Consider the following 20095-nt stretch of genomic DNA (forward strand, 5'->3'; position numbering starts at 1 on the left):
CGCGCGTGTGTGTGTGTGTGTGTTGGCGCTCTACAGTCCAAACCGTTTGACAAACAGTTATCGAATTTGGCATATATATACCTTGGAAGTCGGAAATGTGCACCGTGGAGCGATTTTTTAAAATTTTTAATTAGAATTTTAATTAAAAATTAAGCGTAATTTCGGCGTTTTGTCGCTAAAACCAGAAAATATTACAGCACAAAATCGATTTTTGCATCAAATTAAAACTTTTTTTAAATTAAAGCTTAAAATTTAATTTATAAATTATGCTTAGATTAAATTATGCTAAAATTTAATCTGCACGAGCAAGTCAAATTTTAAAAAAATAGCTTTTATCAACGTATTGCCATCACATTGATAGAAGTTTAAATTAAAAAATAAATCAACTATTATTGCAAATTTAATAAACAAAATTGTAATTTTCTGCAGGTGTCTGTATAAAATAAAAAAAAAATGAAATAAGATATTTTCTGAAAAGTAAAAGGAGGAAAAGTTTACTATGAGCTTTGACAATACCTATATTATTAATTCTATAAAACAATTTAATTTAAGGCAAACATAGTTTAATATACTTAGGATAATCATTCTAATCAGCTACCATCAGCTAATTTGGGGCATACATTTGCTAACAAAATGGTCTAAATTAACTAAATAATTATATTTAATATAACTTTAGTCAATAAATGCTCCGATGAATCAGGAATTTTAAATTTTTACATAGGTCCTCTACCCTTTGAATCATATTTAACAAAATATTCTTGAGACACCAATATTTTTAATAAAAATTGTTGAACTCCAAACCAACTAAATCAATCACTAAAACTGACTGATTTATGAAATTTCAATATCACTCTTCTATAAAAACTAGCGATTTTAGACCATTTCACCGACTGTCTCAATGAAGATACGCTAATCCTCTCCAGGGTTTCTAGACAGTGATTGGCCTGTGAGTATAAAAATGTTGATAGTTCTAAAACTGATGCATAAAAACTTCATAAATGGGTCAGATTTCACTGCTGAACGACTCTGATTTCAATTTCCATATTTAAAAAAAAAGACATGGTTAGCTTTAATATAAAAAGCTTTTATATTGATTGCAGTTTAACATTTCCACTTTAGTTTAAAGTAGAAATTTTATGGACACTGACAGAACATTAGGGAAAGTAGTACAATGAAACAGAACTGTTTAAGGCCTACATAAAAGTACGACTGAATCATATAACTACCAAAATATGAATCTCAAAAATATTTTGCAGAAAAAGCTACTAAGAGAGCAATTTACATTAATTGAAAATTTTAGCGATCATTAATACTGGTTAACCGGCTGGTCGCCAAAGACGACTAGTGGTAAATAAATATAATGACATTCATGTATAAAATATAAATAAGGACATGTTGTAGGTGAAATTCGACAGATGGCGCCAACAAAGAAATGTCTTTAAATCATATTAATAACAGAACTATTTGTCCTACATATTTGTTTTAATTAGCCCTTATTTTTGTTATTTGCCTTTGCAAAAAATTTCATATTTTTTGAAGCGACATTTCGGGAGACAATGTGATCTGGGATCTTTAACATTAGGTGCATGGAGCAGAATAAGACTAAGAATCACCCTTAAAGGTAATTGAAAACTGAATACTCAATTTGTCTTTGTATTCATACACGATACGCAAGGCCTTTGCTCAAGATATAATTCTTCTATTTTGAAGGGCACAAATATAATCTTCACGCTATCACGTTATTAAAGTATATACGTTCACTGAATAATTTATATTATGGCTTTAATATGATAACAGAATAACACGAGATCATATTTTTATATATTACAAGCTTATTTTTAACTCAGAGGTGTCACTTATATTTGAACTCGTTTCTGAAACAATTGTACTTTAAAAAAAACAGTACACAGAATTACTCATTTTTAAATACTTCATTTTTAACAGGGTGTAAAACAATGTACTCTTGATTCCTTTCTTTCTACTTTGGCCGATCGTCCCCAGCCATTTCGCGAATTGGCCGGCCAAAGCCCGAAATCAAGAAAAGATCGGACATTGGCCGGTAAGTTTACAGCAACGTTGGCCAGGTCGCGAATTGGCCGGCCAATTCGCGATCTGGCCGGGCTTTGGCCGTAACATATATATATATATATATATATATATATATATATATATATATATATATATATATATATATATATATATATATATATATATATATATATATATATATATATATATATATATATATATATATATATTGTAACTGTAATTTTATATATTTCATATATTATTGCATCTATTTACATCAATTTCTATTTACCATTTGAAATCATTATCCTACATTATGCTTATTGTATTATGTGATGTTTTATTTTTATGCGCGTATCTTGTATTATCACATTTGTCGTTCTCCTTGTTCACTAGAGGGATACTCATGTAGTGATCGTAGCGCCATCTTTTATTCATGTCATTCTAAAGCGCCACCTAATCTACTTTCCCTAAAACAATCTATGTTAATACTTCGCCCGTTCTATGTATACGTGCGCTAAGCAGTGATGTTCCCATAGTTGTTAGTGAAATAAAGAGTTTATTTTTCTAACACTCTACATGTTTTCACACTACAACATCACCACAAACCCTTTGTTGGATTTGTCTCAAAATTTGACAGATGTCTACACCTTAGGTATTAAATCTGTGTATCGAATTTTATCTATTATATAAATATCGTGATTAAATTGATAGTTATTGTGTTAACTTATATTCGAACAGTTGGACAGATGAACTTCCTCTGAAGAGATTTTACTCAAAATTTGATAGAAATATAAAAATTTCATGTAGAGACTGCTAAATTTCCACCGTCTTGTTCTAAACGTTTTTAAATGATCTTTGTCACAGACAGATGAACATTTTCCAAAAATATATTTTTCGAATTCAGAAATGTCTGAAATTTCAAGATCGTTAAAATTTCGAGTTCGAATTTTTTTGACGATTATTATATTTTTTCTATGTCACGTATACTAGAAAGTAAAAAGAGCTCAAGATAAGCGCTGAACTGATATGTCATTTTAAATGCGATTTGTTCATACTTAATGGGAAGTCTCCGCTCTTTTTTATCCATTCTAAATTTTAAACAAAAAAATATTAATAAATTTTCTTTTACACATTTTTTTTTTTTTTTTTTCTAAAACGTGGAGATTTGTTAAAATCTCAACTTCGAATATTTTGACGATTATTATACTTTCTTATTACTACATACACGAGAAATACAAAGTTTAACCTTACTTAGATTACATTATATCAAAAACCTGCATCCCCATTTTTAGACTCACAATGTGGATAGGTGAATTTTTTTTTTTTTTTTTTTTGAAGGGATTGATCGAGGTGAATTTTTTTTTCTTAAATGAAAATACAAATAACAAATAAAAAATTACAAAATGAAAAATGCACATAACACTTAAAAAATAATAAATGATAAGACAATAATAAAAAACAGTAAAGAAGTACAAATGTATTATAAATAAGAAATGATAAGGAAAACATGGAAGAATTTTCGGTTACTGATTGTGAAAGTCAGTTAAAGAGGAATCAGATGAATATCATTAAAAATTAAAGCCTGTTTCTTGATAATTTATTACTGATAATGTTCCGATGCCATTGTAGTTTATTTTTTGATGTAATAAAAGGAAAAGGCCATCCCAAACATTTATTTTTTAAAAAGCACCTTTGCTAATAATCCTCTAGTAGGAAGAATAGATTTTTAAAATCGCAAAAATTGCCGTTTTATCAATTGTTTCTGTCTCAATTTATCAAAATTACTTTTCTCTGGAAAAAACGGTTTGATTCTTCATGAATTAGGATTCGATTGCTAACTATTGCAGATTTACCAACGATTTTTCCGTTAAAAATTTCAGAACTCATAAAATAATTCTAAACTTCCAAATTTTACTACATAATAAGTATAATTTTAATTTAAAATGAGCATCATTTTAAATTATATCAATTTATATTCCTATAAACTTTAAATTATATCAATTTATATTCCTATAAACTTTAAATTATATCAATTTAAATTCCTTATATAATTTATATTCCTATGACGTCGTATAATAATAGTAATCACGGTTTGATTGTAGCTGTCCATTAGGGTGGAACGAAAAAATCATAATTTTTTTTTTTTTTCGATTTTAGTTTGGTGATAGTGCGGAAAACTTGCTTTTAGGTTCAAAAAAAATATTAAAAAATTTAATTGCAATATTACATTATCTTGAGATGCCGCAAAAAGTTTGAAATTTGTAAAAAATAATTGAAAAAAAAATGGAAATTTTTAGAAAGGGCCTTTAAAATTTTTTCTTATTTTTTTTTAGTTTGGCAATAGGGGTGAAAAATTAGCATTGAGGTTCAAAAAGAATTTAAAAAAATTCTGGTTGCAATACAACAATATTTCTAGATGCCGAAAAGAACTTAAAATTTGTAAAAAAATTGAAAAGACTTTGATAAAATATTTTTATTAATTTTTCATTCATATAATGTTACAAAACTTGATTTTAAATACATATATAAGCATTACAACAGGAAAAAAATTATTAATTACAAAGTATAATATTAAAAAATATACTTTTTATGTCCAATTTTACGTTTCTTACTTCTGTATTCTTAATGATTATAAATGTTACAACTATAAAATGTTTGTTCCACATTAAACAGTTTTTTTTTATTTAAATTTTGGCATATTCATACGTGAATCAATTTTTGCTCTTATGTATCCTTCTCTTGCGATTGAACCACAAACATTTTGAGCCAAGTTCCGCCACTGGTCTCACAGCTCTTTCCATTGCTTGCGTGTGATAAGTAAGCCAGGGAAAATCGATAACCCAGCCCCCTATACTATTTGGTTCAGCTTCAGATGCCTTCTGTATAAAATTTAAAATCAATTAAAGTTAAAGTTAGTTTTAAGTGAATTAAAGTTTCTGTATACAGGCACTTGGTAGTTTTATCGCTTCTTGTCTATTTCACGAATCTGGTTGGCTTGCCTCTTTTTGTAAAGAACACTATTGTTCTTCAACGTTGTCATTGGTGCCAGTAATCGTTCCTAAAGCAGCAGTATTTTTTTGCCCGTTCTTGATTAAACTGAACTATTCTATGTAATTATTTACTCTTTCTTCCTCAAAGTGCTTGTGGTAGCAATATCAATATTACTATAACCCTTTTCCTGTTAGAGCATTGATAGTTTAGAACCTTTTATTCCAAAACTGGCCCCGTTTTTTTATTCAAGTCAGCAATATCAAATAAATGCCTAGCTTCTTCTCTAAATTCTGTGAGGATGAAATTAAACTTATCCGAACATTTCCGGCTTTTAGACTTTAATAAATTCCTGTATTTAGCATGATAAACTTTTATCATTTGTGAAATTCTTTTGCAAGAAGCAACAGGAATAGAACTTCTTGACCATATTTGTTGTTTTATGTGAACTAAACAGTTACATATTTTGCTTACAGAAGGATCTTTCTCTGAAGCAATTTCGAGGTTATGTCTAATATAACAGCAGCACTAGATTCGTCAATAGTGTGTTCAACTTCAAGCAAATCACTAAATTTCTCAAAAATAGAACACTTTGATATTTGTCTTGACTTTATTTATTTAAACTGAGCCATTTTTATTCACAGCAAAGCACACAAGCACAAACTAACAAATCAGTTACGTTAATCAGTTAAACAACATACGGAGGGGAGACGCCAACTCAACTGAATACGGCAAAGCTACTGATTTGAAACCAGCTCTGTCCTTGTCACCGGACGCAGTGAAATCTCCACCTCACCTCAATAACAACCGCTCTGGCGACAACTCCGTGCCATGCCAGTGCGATAGTAAAACTGTTTTTATACTTTTATTCATATGAAAATGAATAATGAAAGCTTTTTATTTCACAATCAAGGCACGCAAAAATCCTTAAAATGTTACAAAAAGTGTGTTTTTCTGAAACTTTAACGACCTTGCGGCCCTTCAGAAGTACTCTAATATTTTTTATAATTTTTATTTTCTTATCTATACTTTCTTATCTATTTTCGCGCTATTACAAATTAAAAATCAAAACTTGATTATTTCGTAAAAAAAAATTTCAGTTTTATGAAACTTTAACGTCCTTGCGGCACCTCAAGACCTACTTCAGTATTTTATTTTAACAACTACTCCAATTTTTATTTCAACAAAGGAAAAAAAATTGATTTTTTTCGTTCCACCTTACTGTCATTCGAGTTTATAGATACTATATGGATGTCGGTTATTGCTTAAAAATTAGAGGTCTCACATTTTTAAACACTAAGACTCACTTTTTCGAAACTGAACCTATAACGACCCACTTCATCCTCTGCACAAAAAAATGACTTTTTTAGAAGAAAAAAATTTTTTTTTTCGAAAGATATTGCCACGTAGATACTTTAGTATAGAACTCAATGATACACACACGAAGTAGAGCTAAATCAATTTATTAACTGAACACAGAACTGAGAATACAGTGAATGATAGATCCTCTTCTTTTATATTAGAAGGGAAAGTTCCAGAATACTTTTCTGGAGACAGTAAGAAAAGTCCAGAACACTTGTCTGGTAAACTAAAGAAATGTCCAGAATCTTCTGGAACATGAAATAAGGAAAACATAAAATCAAGTAATGAAATATTTACACAGAATGTGAATGACATTATTTCCAGCGAGATTCGAACTCATAATCTCTTGATTATGAGGTCAGTGCTATGACCATTCGGCCATGGAAAGTCGACCGGTTATTTTCAATGCGGCATTATTTTATAATTCAAAAATGAACATTTGTTATTAAACATCGTAATAAATGTTTGAACAAATGATAATGAGGGACCTCTTTGAGTTCGAAAAACACATTTTTGAAAAATATCTGTTTGGCTATCCGACTATGACAGAGATAACTCAAAAACGCTTTGAGTTAGAGAGATGAAATTTGGTATATGGTTCTTTATAACAATTTTGTAGACTTCTATCATATCTTGCGCAAACTCCGTTTAGGGGAAGTCTGTTTGTCCGGCTGTTCGACTGTAAGTTAACACATTAACTACAAAACGAAGAGGGCCCGATAGATAGAATCCGGCACACACATTTAACATCTATAATGCAGACACTTATATCATCATATTAGCCAAATCTAGCTACGGATTGACCGTCTGTCGGTCTATACTTTCAGAAATATGTAAGCGCGATCACTCAAAATCTCAATGACTTAAAAATTTCAAATTTGGTATGAAATTTTTAAAGTTAAAAGTGAAGTTTTGTATCAAACTTTTGTTTCAATCTGTTGCGAAAAATTACTATAACTTTGATTTCCTATGAAGCGCATTCCAGTTCTCGATCTCAGCAATTCTACAGAGCATCTGTTGCATTAATTAAATAAAAAGGTGGAATTGGATCAGGAAATAAGAGAACATTTTAGAATGAAGTTAGTATGGGTTAAATTAAGATAAAAAATAAGAAATTAATTTGGATTTAATTTAGATTTTAAAATATCATCACACACACACACACACACACACACACACATATTTATATATATATATATATGTGTGTGTGTGTGTGTGTGTGTGTGTACAGAGATTTTTTTAAGTTAATACCTCAATGAATATTCCCGTGCATCTAAAACTGAAATTTTGTTCATGAATATTTTTTATGTAATAAGACAATTAATTAAAGTAAAGAACCATTAATTATAATTGAACTGCTATTTTTCTAGTCTTTTAGAGCTAGCAATATTTTAAGAGGAAAATATATTTATAAAAAGGATTTTTTTTCCGTTGATTTTTCTTCCGCCGATTTCTTCAGTTCGCATGATTTCTGTTGATATTATTCAGCTTATAAGTATCCAGAGAGTAACAAACTGAATACCGAAGACTTACTTTAAAAGTTGTTAGACTTTACAAGGAAATTCAACAATTATAATCAGATATAGTTGAGGAAAAATAAACGAGGAATATAAGACCGCCAATTTATCTTTCGAAAACGCAGCTATTTTATGGAATGTAAGATGGAATGCATCATTAACTTCTAATAATTACATTAAAACAAACGTTACTTTGAGAATACTTTGCTAAAATGTTTGATTGAAAATGTAAAATTATTTTTAAATAATGTTATCCTTATTTATTTATAATAAGGCTCAAGCACGACCTTCGTAATACAAGGCCTCACAACTCCCAACGCGTTCAGCCCGTGACGTCACGAGTTAGGATGAATTCTCAGGAAAATTCTAAAGGCAGCTGGTGTAAAAGAGTGCGGTTAGTCACGGTAGATGTTGGCGTAGCGAAGTTGGCGTAGCGAAAACTAACAATACCTCAATGTATATATCTCATAAATTCACATCTTCGAAAGTTTGAATGTTATTAAATGGTCAATACGCTATAGAGGACATTTAAGATTTTCTATCATGCCGTTTCTTTTATTCACACGGGAAAAATAAATCTTGTATTTTATGCAAGATTCATGTCTTAATATTAGGAATAGTAAGTTATTTTTAAGTGAATTTAAAATATACCTACACATCAAGGAAGAAAGCAGGATTCTGCTCACGGCAGGCAATCATCCTTATTGTGTGACGTCACAAACTAGTTGTGAGGCCTTGTATTACGGAGGTCGTGGCTCAAGGCCATTATTCATTCGTATTTAAGAGATGGCGAATAAGAAGAAAATTATTTCTGTATCGAGTTTGAACCGACATGATTCAAATGTACGTAATTTTTGGGCTGTTTTTATTAGCGCTCATCGTTTTCCTAAGATATTCGTTTTGGAGATTAAAATATTCCCGTTTAATACCTGGAAAGAAACCGTGGTTCTTAGACATTTTCGGAGATCTAACAGAAATTTGGGCAGCCAAAGATGTACCTCTTGGTAAGAGTTTTATTTTTCAGAACATTGCCTGAATTATTGAAAAGTTTATTTGATATCAAATGTTTAATTTCGATAGTCAATTAACTATACACTGCAATAATTAATCAAAAATATTTTTACAATTTTGATTATTTAGCGACTAATTAATTACAGCATTTAAATAATTCCAAAGGCGTTCTTCTATATTAGGTATTTAATTATAATTTCAACAACTAATTCAAAATAATTACTTTTGGTGTTAAATAATCCGTTTAGTAGTTTCGAATTTGAATATAATTTTCAGTCATTAATTAGTAAATAACTATTTTAAAATGCTAAAAATTTGTCTAGCGATCTTTTGAACTTGGTAAATAGCAATAATAAGCCAATTTTAAATAAATCACACGGTAATTTAAATAGAATTGTGAATATGCATTTTTTAACTTTAAGGTAACCTTTATCAAAGTCTGTAATGAGTATTCTTCTAATAATAAAAAAGGTAACAAATATAAAATGAAAGTAATTTGAAGGAGTCATTTCTACAGCAACTATTTCCTTTGATGTTTTATCAACACTAAAACTACCAAGACCACCATTTTGACTTTTTCAAATTTCATACTTAAAAAAATACAATATAATATAAAAACAATTACCTATTCAATTTCCACTCAGCCATTTTGACTTCCATAATCAGTATGGCCTGTACCTATTTCTACCAAGAACCGTCAAAATGACGGCTTTAGCAACTTCAAAGTTCATAATATTTTATGGATCATCATTGCAATGATGGACAATTAGTAGTTATTTACATTCATTTATACATCACTTTCAGAAATTATTTTTGGAAAAATTTGTATTATATTTTTTATGTGAAATTATATTGATTGGTCCAAAATGTTTGGCAGCCGTTATAATGGAATCGATTTTCTTTCGGTTATGGTTCAGTTTAGAACTAAAAGCTCTAACTGGATAGCCTATAAATACAAACTGTTTATCTTGCTTTTTTTATCAATAATTAATAATTTTTTATATTAAATGTTGTTTTTGCTAAATTATATTCCTTTATTTGCATAAACTAAGCCAAGAGTTGCGATAAAAGCCATGATAATGAAAACCTCGTCAATTTGACGGCTGTAGTAAAACAAGGTTTATATTTAACATTGGTAGTTCTAGTGTTAAATATCCTTACATACTTTTAATTTTATATGATATAAATACAACGTACGAAATTTTCGAAATCATTGTAAATTATTTTTCTCAGGTGAAATTCTGGATAAAAATCTAACTTATTAAACATTTTAAATTTCTCAAAAAGCTCGATTTTTTTTACTCCAATTTATTGCAATTTTAAAATTTTTATTTCAAAACGTTGATTGAAACGTTCAAACTATAAAATAAGATATAACTATGATAACTGATGATAGTTACCTAGAATGCATTTCCACTCCGCCAAAGCATCCGAAGTAATCTGAATGAGATTCGTCACGATGTTAATACGCAACTCTGAAGTCCTATATTTTGATGAAATAATCTTTGTTATTCCGGAGTTTTTGGTAATTTGATGGTCCTTTGGTTTAATGTCTTCTGCATTACTGAGAGTTACTCAATCTTTAAAAAAAATATATATTGTAAAAATAAAAGACAATCTTTGGGGCCATAACACAAATATAGGTACTTTTAACCGATTAATAGTTATTAATCGGGAAAAAAGACCTACAAAAATATCATGTTAAACTTTCGGCTATGTTTGCCAATGACATGAGGTTAAGCTTAAAGTTTTCCGATAATAAATCCAGTAGTGCCAAAGAATATTTTTAAAAAACTGATGATAAATTTTCTCTAATTTCAATTAATGGTTATAATTGAAATAATTAAATATGTAGCGATAAGATGTTAATTGCTTTATTTATTAAGAAAATCAGACGATTTTTTTCCTCCAATATAAACAAAAAATCAAACGATAAATTCGTACTTTTCAATATAAAAATTGCAATGAATTGAAAGAGCAAATTTTGCAATACATTATATATCTTCAAATATATTTAAAATATAGAGATAAACTTTCAGTTCCTGTCAACTAAATTTTGGCACTTGCTAAAACTTTAAAGCTTTATACTACTTTTATACTATTTATTTTTCAAAAAATGTAAATTATTCGATAGTAGTATAAAAATTGCCTTTGGTTGCGACAATATGTAATATTTCTTTTTTTCTTCCTTGTAAATGAAGTATAGAGAAGGTATTGTAAACGTAAAAAAATAAAGTCGTCTTTGCCATTATATCTCAAAGATCACTTCTATAAAATAGAAATATTATTTAAATTATTAAAATTAAAGTTATCAGAGAGCCTGTCCAGTACTGCGCAAACCGACGTTAAGAAAGCAAATTGCTTGGCGGAAAGCCTTGAGACAAAATTTAATTTAAAAAAATTTAATGAAAAAAATTTAATTCACAAAGAAACTACATTCAAAGTCGAGTCGAAATATATATCACTTTCCGACACGTTGAAATACAACAACGATGACCCGATTTTTAAATCAGAAAAGAACCCCACAAATACTTCTAGCTACAAGCGATTTTCATCACTTAGCAAGATTGACGAAAGTGTCATACTAAAACGATTAAACTCTCAATTAATAGATAACACTTTTTGATTGCAGTAATTTGGGTTTTGACTAAAGCTCTCAATGACACATCAGATAGTGAGAATAGTGGTACTAGTATCTCTACGACATATCAGCTAGCCAGAGCAGTAGAACTAGTATTTCTATGACACATCAGCTAGGGAGAGTTGTGGTACTAGTATTGCTACGACGCATCAACTAGTCAGAGCAGTAGTACTAGTATCTCTACGACACATCAGTTAGTGAGATACCAGTATCTCTACAACACATCAGCTAGTCAGAGCAGTAGAACTAGTATCTCTATGACACATCGGCTAGTAAGAGTAGTGGTACTAGTATCGTTACGACACATCAACTAGTCAGAGCAGTAACACTAGTATCTCTACGACACATCAGCTAGTCAGAGCAGTGGTACTAGCACTCTACTATACATAGCTAGTCAGAGTAATAGTACTAGTATCTCTACGACACATAAGCCAGTCAGAGTAGTGGTACTAGTGTCGCTACGACACATCAGCTAGTCAAAGCAGTAGTACTAGTATCTCTACGACACATCAACTAGTCAGAGCAGTAGTACTAGTACTCTACTACACATAGCTAGTCAGAGTAGTAGCACTAGTGTCTCTAATACACATTAACTAGTCAGGTAGAAGTACTAGTATCTCTAAGACACATCAAGTAGTCAAAGTAGAAGTACTAGTATCTCTACGACACATAAACTAATCAGTACCCTTCGGTGAGAGAATACATAACTGAAAGATTTCTTAACAAACAAACAACAGTACAGGAGCTGTCTTCCTTGACATACAAAAAGTATTCAGTAGGGTGATAATAAATGGCCTCATTTATAAGTATCAGATTCCGTTTCTTATCCATAACAGTATCAGATTCCAAGCTATCTTATCAATATCATCGAGTCCTACATTACTAATCGCTCCTTTAGTCAGATTACAACACAAGTTCTTAGACATTAAAAATATTAAAGTAGAAGTGGTACAAGGATCTATGTTATGATCAGTACTATTCTCACTATATATAAACGACATGCTTAAGCAATTTAACGCTATGTTATACTTATTCGCAGATGACACAGCAGTACTGGTTAGATTCAAAATGAATCCTGAACTATACTGGGTTTCTAAATACTTTCTTGAATATAGGTAATTAAGAAAGTAAATCATTAGTTAAAATACATTTTTTTACTAATAAACAGAAATCGCCAATTGGAAAATAATTTGGCGACATTATCTTTTTTTTTTTTAGTTCAGAAGTTCAAAACTATCGTGACAATTCCTGGCAAGTTTCTTTTACTTTCGGAATGTTAAAAAGAAGTTGCGAATAAGTTGCTTTTATATCCACTAAGTACCCACCCATATTCTTGAATATATTCCAAAATATGTGAATATATTAAAGACATGTGAACATATCGAAGACGAATATGCGAAAGTTTCTATCTGAATCAGCTGATTTTGTCTTTCAAAGCCAGGAGAATATCCTATTTTTTAAAAAGTAGTTCTGAATTTTTTTATTCATTGCATATTTTTATCAATGAAATTTGTCTTTGTAAATCAATTAAAGAGAATTTTTCAGGCAGATATTCTTGATTTAGTTACTCCATATGAATTTTTAAATTTTATGTGAGAAACGTCTGATAAATTTATGCGAAGAACGACATTCTTGTAAAAATTATTGAAAAATTCAGACTTTTAGAATTCATTCAGAACAATATCCTTGATTTAATTATTCTAGATGAATTTTCAGACTTTATGTGAGAAACGTCTGAGAAATTTATGTGAAGAACGATATTCTTGAAAGAATTCTTGAATTCATTCAGAAAAATACTCTTGATTTAGTTACTCTAGATGAATTTTCAGACTTTATGTGAGGAACGTCTGAGAAATTTATGTGAAGAACGACATTCTTGAAAAAATTATTGAAAAATTCAGACTTTTTGTATTCAGAACAATGTTCTTGATTTAATTATTCTAGATGAATTTTCAGACTTTATGAGAAACGTCTAAGAAATTTATGTGAAGAATGACATTCTTGAAAAAATTATTGAAAAATTCAGACTTTTAGAATTCATTCAGAACAATATCCTTGATTTAATTATTCTAGATGAATTTTCAGACTTTATGTGAGAAACGTCTGAGAAATTTATGTGAAGAACGATATTCTTGAAAGAATTCTTGAATTCATTCAGAAAAATACTCTTGATTTAGTTACTCTAGATGAATTTTCAGACTTTATGTGAGAAACGCCTGAGAAATTTATGTGAAGAACGATATTCTTGAAAGAATTCTTGAAAAATTCAGACTTTTTGTATTCAGAACAATATTCTTGATTTAATTATTCTAGATGAATTTTCAGACTTTATGAGAAACGTCTAAGAAATTTATGTGAAGAATGACATTCTTGAAAAAATTATTGAAAAATTCAGACTTTTAGAATTCATTCAGAACAATATTCTTGATTTAATTGTTCTAGATGAATTTTCAGACTTTATGTGAGAAACGTCTAAGAAATTTATGTGAAGAACGATATGCTTGAAAGAATTCTTGAATTCATTCAGAAAAATATTCTTGATTTAGTTACTTTAGATGAATTTTCATTTATGTGAAGGAAAACTATTTTAATTCCAAAAGTATCCTACGGAATGCTCTATTCATAAACTATTCTTTGCCTTAATAAAATTAAGAAAATTACTTACATAATCATTAATTTTTTAGGCATCATGGAGCTTCTTTGTAAACGAGCCGAATTATTTCAAAAAGAGAAATTATTTTGCGTATGGGCAGCATATATACCATTTGTATTTTTTGTGCGAGCAGATGCTGTTAAGGTTTGTATTCTATATTTTTAACCCTGTTTTTGTAGAAAATTAAAATTTTATTAAACACACGCAGAAAGAGAAAATATTTAAATGTTGATAATTTTTTGACAAATTGAAAAATTAATTAAAATTTTATTAAAATGAACGAAACATACTTAAATTAAACTTTGTTAAATTTTAGAAGAATTCTTAACATTGATTTATATATAAGTGTTTAAATGTGAAACTTAGCCAAAAGATGAAAGTCACAGTTTTATTATAGAAGCTTTCATTATCATATGCACTAATAAATTCTTAGTATTTTTTCCATTATTCTATTTTTAAATAAAGCTGTCTTTTCAGAAAAAGTATTTCGCTTATTCTCCGCGCAGATGAAATAATAATTCTTGAACATTTAATTTAATACAATGATTATTTCTGCAAAAAGCTTCAAAATTTCGAATACATATTTTGGATATGTACGGTAAGTGAATGAAAGTTACACTAATTTTCCAACTGAACTATATTTTTAAGTTTATGAATGAAATTTTAGATATTTTTCTTTTAGAAATCTGAATTACACTACAGTATATTTGGGCAAAGTGGAAGGAAAAAAAATTAAAAAAAAAAAAAAACCCCGTTTCAAAAATAAATTATCGTGTTTTTGAGTCTTATTTTACCACTAAACAGCAGCAAAAAAAATATTTAGTACTCAAGTTTTTATGAAACGCATTATAGGCAAAACACTCTCTATAAAACTAGTCGGAAAATATTCTGTAATTATATTCTCGTATACGTGGTATAGAGAAAATATGATAATCGTCAAAAAAATTCGAATTCGAGATTTTGATGAATTTTCACGTTCTCCCCGAGTTCGTAAAACACATTTTTGGAAAATCTTCGTCCGCCTGTCTGTGACAAAAATAACTCAAAAACGATTTGAGCTAGACAGTTAAAATTTGGTGTAGGATCTTTGCACCAAATTTTCATATTTCTGTCAAATTTTGAGTGAAATCCTCTGAGGAAGTCCGTCAGCCCGGATGTTCGAATAAACGTTAACACGATAATTACAAAACGAATTGAGATAGGTGGATTAAATTTGGTACACAAATTTAACATCTATGGGGTAGACACATAACAAGTTTTGAGCCAGATCCAACAAAGGGTCAACCGTCTGTCGGTCTGTATTTTCAGAAACATGTAAACTCGATAACTCAAAAACGCAATGAGTTAAATATATCAAATTTGGTATTTGATTTTTGGGACTACAAGTGTAGTTATGTGTCTATTTTTGTTTCAATCGGTTGAGAAGAACACGCTTAAAGAACAAATTCGATTTTTAGATGCTTTTAACCGCGTACCTGGGAATAATTCACCGAAAAACTCGGCAAGGATAATACGATAGATTCAATAAAAATATTCAACTAACGCCAAAAGTTAACATTTCACAACTATTGTACACCAGTGCCATGTAAAGCGCCCTGGCATCACAAGTTTATTAGAGAATATGTAAGAAGGTTTTGGAGAGACCACTTCCGCTGATTTTTTTATGTTTCCACAGACAGGGAGTTCTTATCTTGCATAGTGCAAATCACGGCTTATGTGGCTTTGTTAATGGTTATTTATAGTTTGGATTACTTCATGTACAAAACATATTTAAGTAGTTTGTTGCATGTATACAAATACCGGGTGTTTCAGAAATGGCCGGTATATTTCAAAAATCAATAAAAACTAAACGGGCAGCGATAGAAATATACCATTTGTTGCAATATGCTTGGAACAAGAGTAAATTTTCAGGCAGACAAACTTTCGAAACTAGTTACAATTTACAACAGATGGCGCTGCAGGCGATTTGAAAAATATAGAAGAAAATGCAGTCTGAGTTCGCCATTCTGTAAGTCGTCTTTCTGCTTTAAGCGTGTGCTGTTCACAGATTGCAAGTTTGTTGTGAAAAATGGTTTATTCCTTAGAACAAAGGATTTTTCTGGTGTTGGAATTCCACCGCGTAGCACACAGTGTTGTTGCAACAAGACGAAGTTTTCAACGAAAGTTTAATGTAACCAAAGAGCCGGAAAGCGATACAATAAAGGATCTGTTTGAAAAATTTTGAAATAGCTAGACATGAACCCTTGCGACTTCTTTCTGTGGGGACACTTGAAAGATCAAGTGAACCGCCAAAATCCAGAAACAATTGAACAACTGAAGCAATACGTCTGTTCTGCATGTGAAGCCATCCCGCCTGAGACGCTTACACGGGTCTCTACTCATTTCATTCTGAGAGTACGCCATGTTATTGCTGCGCATGGTGGATATTTGGATAATATCGTAGTTTGGATTTTTTCCAGACTGCACCGCCATCTGTTGTTCAAAATTGTAACTAATTTCGCAAATTTATATGCCTGAATATTTACTGTTTTCCCAAGCATATTGCAACAAACGGTGTATTTTTATCGCTGCCCGTTTAGTTTTTATTGATTTTTGAAATATACCGGTCATTTTTTAAACACCCGGTATGACATTTCGAAGAAAAGTATTGTTATGTTATGCGTAACAGATTTAAATATACAAATGAGGAATGCACCATCGATAAGACGATACAGGTTTTTTTTTCATATTTTGATAGTATCTTTGCAATTAAAAGACTTGAATTTTCACCTGACTCATTTCATAAAAATATGACATGAAGTGTCTCTTCGACTTAGGAATTGCTGAAAAACAACAAATTGAACGATAAGAGCTGGGTGTATGAATGGATACAGCCCTTAGTGGGCAAAGGACTTATTACGAGGTACTTTTGAGTTACAAATATTGTTATTAATTTTTTTTTCTTTCCTAAAATTACCTGCTTTTTTTGTTAAACTGAAAACCAAAATTTTATGATTTAAAACTGAAATTTTGTGATTTCATCAAAAATCCTGAAGATTATTCTTTTAAATTAGTTGCAAGCTGTAGTCTATTTTTTTACATGTATCAAATGATAGCATGTTTACGCTGCAGCATTTTGATAATAATAAACGAAATATTGAAGTCATCACAAAATATCAAGATAAATTGAGATTTTGGCTTACCCGCAATATTTATATTGAATGATTTTTTTCCTTTTTCCACTATTTAATTTGCAAAGTTGCTTTGCCTTTATTAGATTCTTTTTCTTTTCTTTTCTTTTTTTTTTGCCTTGAAATGTTTCTGTTTTGTTTTTCTAAAGTTTTATAATACCTCATATGTATTAATTTTTTATAATGTAACCTCTTTAGATTAGAGCACTTAAGAAATCTCCATAAAAGTTTGAAGAACATCCGTTAATAAATCCATTTTCCGTAGCTCCGTTTCCATGTGACAACAGTTATTTGTGCCGCTTCTCAAAAATTAGAAAACTTTGGGCTTTAAAGCAGAAATGATCTAGAACGAATTCCGAAATTCTAGACGTCTGGCTGTACTTTTTGTTCGCTTTTTAGTTCTTTTTTTTTTTTTTTTTTAGGAAAATTTCAATTGTATTTTGGCACATTCTAAACATGCAGTGGAAATGTGTATTTTGGAATTAAGATATTGAAATAAATCAACCATTCGCTTTTCACATAATAGAACATTGTTTTTCAAACAATCTGGTTTTAAGCAAAATGCAGCTTTTAAAACAGTAAAATTTTTGGACATGCATTCAAATATTAATTTTTTGTAGCATTCTTGACAAATATAAAACATACTAATAAAAAGTGCCTTTTTTTTTCAGTTTCATGCAGCTGTTGTTACTATTCCAATATTGGTATTTTTTTTCCAATCTCAAAAATTGGACTGATCTAAGTATAAGAAAAGGGGAGTGAATAAAAAAGGGATGAGTTTAAGCGATTTAACATCCGCGAATGATGTTAAGTGTTTACAGCTACAGCAAGGGAATTTTTTTTTAAATTCTTTCACTGTTTAAGGAGACCGGCATTTTTTTAGATGAGAAAATTTGGAAAATTTAAAATTCCCTGTATTGTTCCAGTTCTTGAAAAAAATTTGTAAATTCCCTGCATTCATCCCATTTTATAAATGATTTTTAATTTCCCTGTGTTTTCGCGATTATCCTAAGCCCATGTGAGCCCTGTTTGGCAATTCTTATGTGCTATAAGCGAGGAATTTAGTTGTGCAGAGTTTGGCGGTCTTATTACTCTTACTTTCTTTAATATGTTATTGCCATTGTGATAAATGATTTAATTAAAAAACTTAACTTTTTCTTTTACAGTGGATATGACTTATCGAAATCCCGGCGGAAAGCTCTAGCGCCTTGCTTTTACACTGATGTTTTGAGAAGCTTCCTGCCAGTTTTTAGTGATGAAGCTCAAAAATTGGTGAAATTCTTGCAAAAAGAGACCAAGAATGAATTCACTTACATAGCTGAGCCAATTTCTCTTTGCGCCTCAGATATAACCTGTGGTAATTAAACAACAGAAGTTTTATTTGTTGAATGCTTAAAACGGGGTGGTTATAATTAAACTTCCTCTATAAACAGCATCATACAACGCAAATGGGTGAACGGATTGCAACGAAATTTGTTGTATAGACTATACACGAGAAGCGCTGAAGGAATAACTTAACTTTTAAAAAATTTAGTTCCAAAATGCCCACAAGAGGGCGCTTTTCCGGAAAACATCAGTTTTAACGCGATAAACGACCAAAACGGAATACAGAAACAATATTAACAATCCAGAACAAGAATTATGAATAATAAAATGTAAAACCGGAAAAAGCTGTCAGTTCAAGGAAAAAATATCAAGATTCGCTTAAATTTGTTAAGAAGAGGAAGCTTTATGAAAACAGGTTAGGGTAAGAAACGTTTGCAGTCGTTGTCATGTTTAATGTCTATATTTCCAGCTGTAATGATGATGGTACATTGTTGCGACGTTGAATGGCTTAAAGAATTCCATAACACTTCATGTACGAAGCATCACAATTGATCAGTTACGATTTGCCGTTGAACACACTGTCCATCGATTTGAAATTTTGCAGGTGAATGAGGGTGGTCACACTGGGCATCTTTCCCTACATCATCTAGGACGCGATTAACAACTGCTCCTCTTGTGCAATTTCGTCCTAATGTGTTCTTATTTCTGCAAATGTAACCCCCCCCCCTCAAACAGAGTACTGTTATTTTCCCCTTACCTTTACTTAACATGGTTCGATGACAAGGTGATCAGAAATTAGTCAATAAATGTTAATATTGCTTCTGTATTCCGTTTTGGTCGTTTATTGTGTTAAAATTAATGTTTTTTTTTTGAAAAACCGCCCTCTGGTGGACATTTTGGAGCTAAAATTTTTTTTCGAAATTCCGTGAGCGCATTGAGTGTATAGTCTATATGCCAACTTTCGTTGCAATCCGTTCACCCGTTTGCGTTGTATGATGGTGTTTATAGGGGAAGTTTGATTATAACCCCCTGTACTTTTGGACGATTTTCCGAGTGATTAAAATAGTTTATATAGTAATACAAAATACCTAAATCATGTATCGTTTTTATATATTTATTATTTTTCGTTCGCATTTTTTGTGCAATATTCATTACTTACTAATGATACTAACAAATAAATTATAAATTATAAATAATTATATTTACCCACAGAGCTTAGATTTTTTCTTCTTTGAGAATGTAAGCACTTGCATACACACTCAAAGGAAGCTTTTTTGTAGTGATTTTTGTGTTAGAATGTTTTTCAATGTTTCTTAGCTTTTCTGTTTTTTTTTTTTTTTTTCTCTAGAATATTTTAGTTTGTTTGAAATAATGTGTAATAGTTGACTTTTGTTAT

At 30.2% G+C, this 20095-nt stretch overlaps 1 protein-coding gene across 4 annotated transcripts in view; it reads left to right on the forward strand.

Moving 5' to 3' along the window:
- LOC129957653 (cytochrome P450 4V2-like) overlaps positions 1-20095 on the forward strand; it is a 105798-nt gene that overhangs the window by 58112 nt on the left and 27591 nt on the right. The window contains exons 1-4 of one of the 4 annotated variants that reach the window (XM_056070091.1): positions 8717-8902; positions 14235-14347; positions 17020-17105; positions 18540-18730. In XM_056070091.1, coding sequence (XP_055926066.1) covers positions 8731-8902; positions 14235-14347; positions 17020-17105; positions 18540-18730 — 562 coding nt within the window. In that variant the 5' untranslated portion in view covers positions 8717-8730. Of the gene's footprint in view, positions 1-8716; positions 8903-14234; positions 14348-17019; positions 17106-18539; positions 18731-20095 lie in introns of those variants that run through there. The other 3 variants (XM_056070093.1, XM_056070094.1, XM_056070095.1) reach the window with 3 other exon arrangements.

Source organism: Argiope bruennichi, chromosome 11 (assembly GCF_947563725.1).
Source record: "Argiope bruennichi chromosome 11, qqArgBrue1.1, whole genome shotgun sequence".
Taxonomy (NCBI): Eukaryota; Metazoa; Arthropoda; class Arachnida; order Araneae; family Araneidae; genus Argiope; species Argiope bruennichi.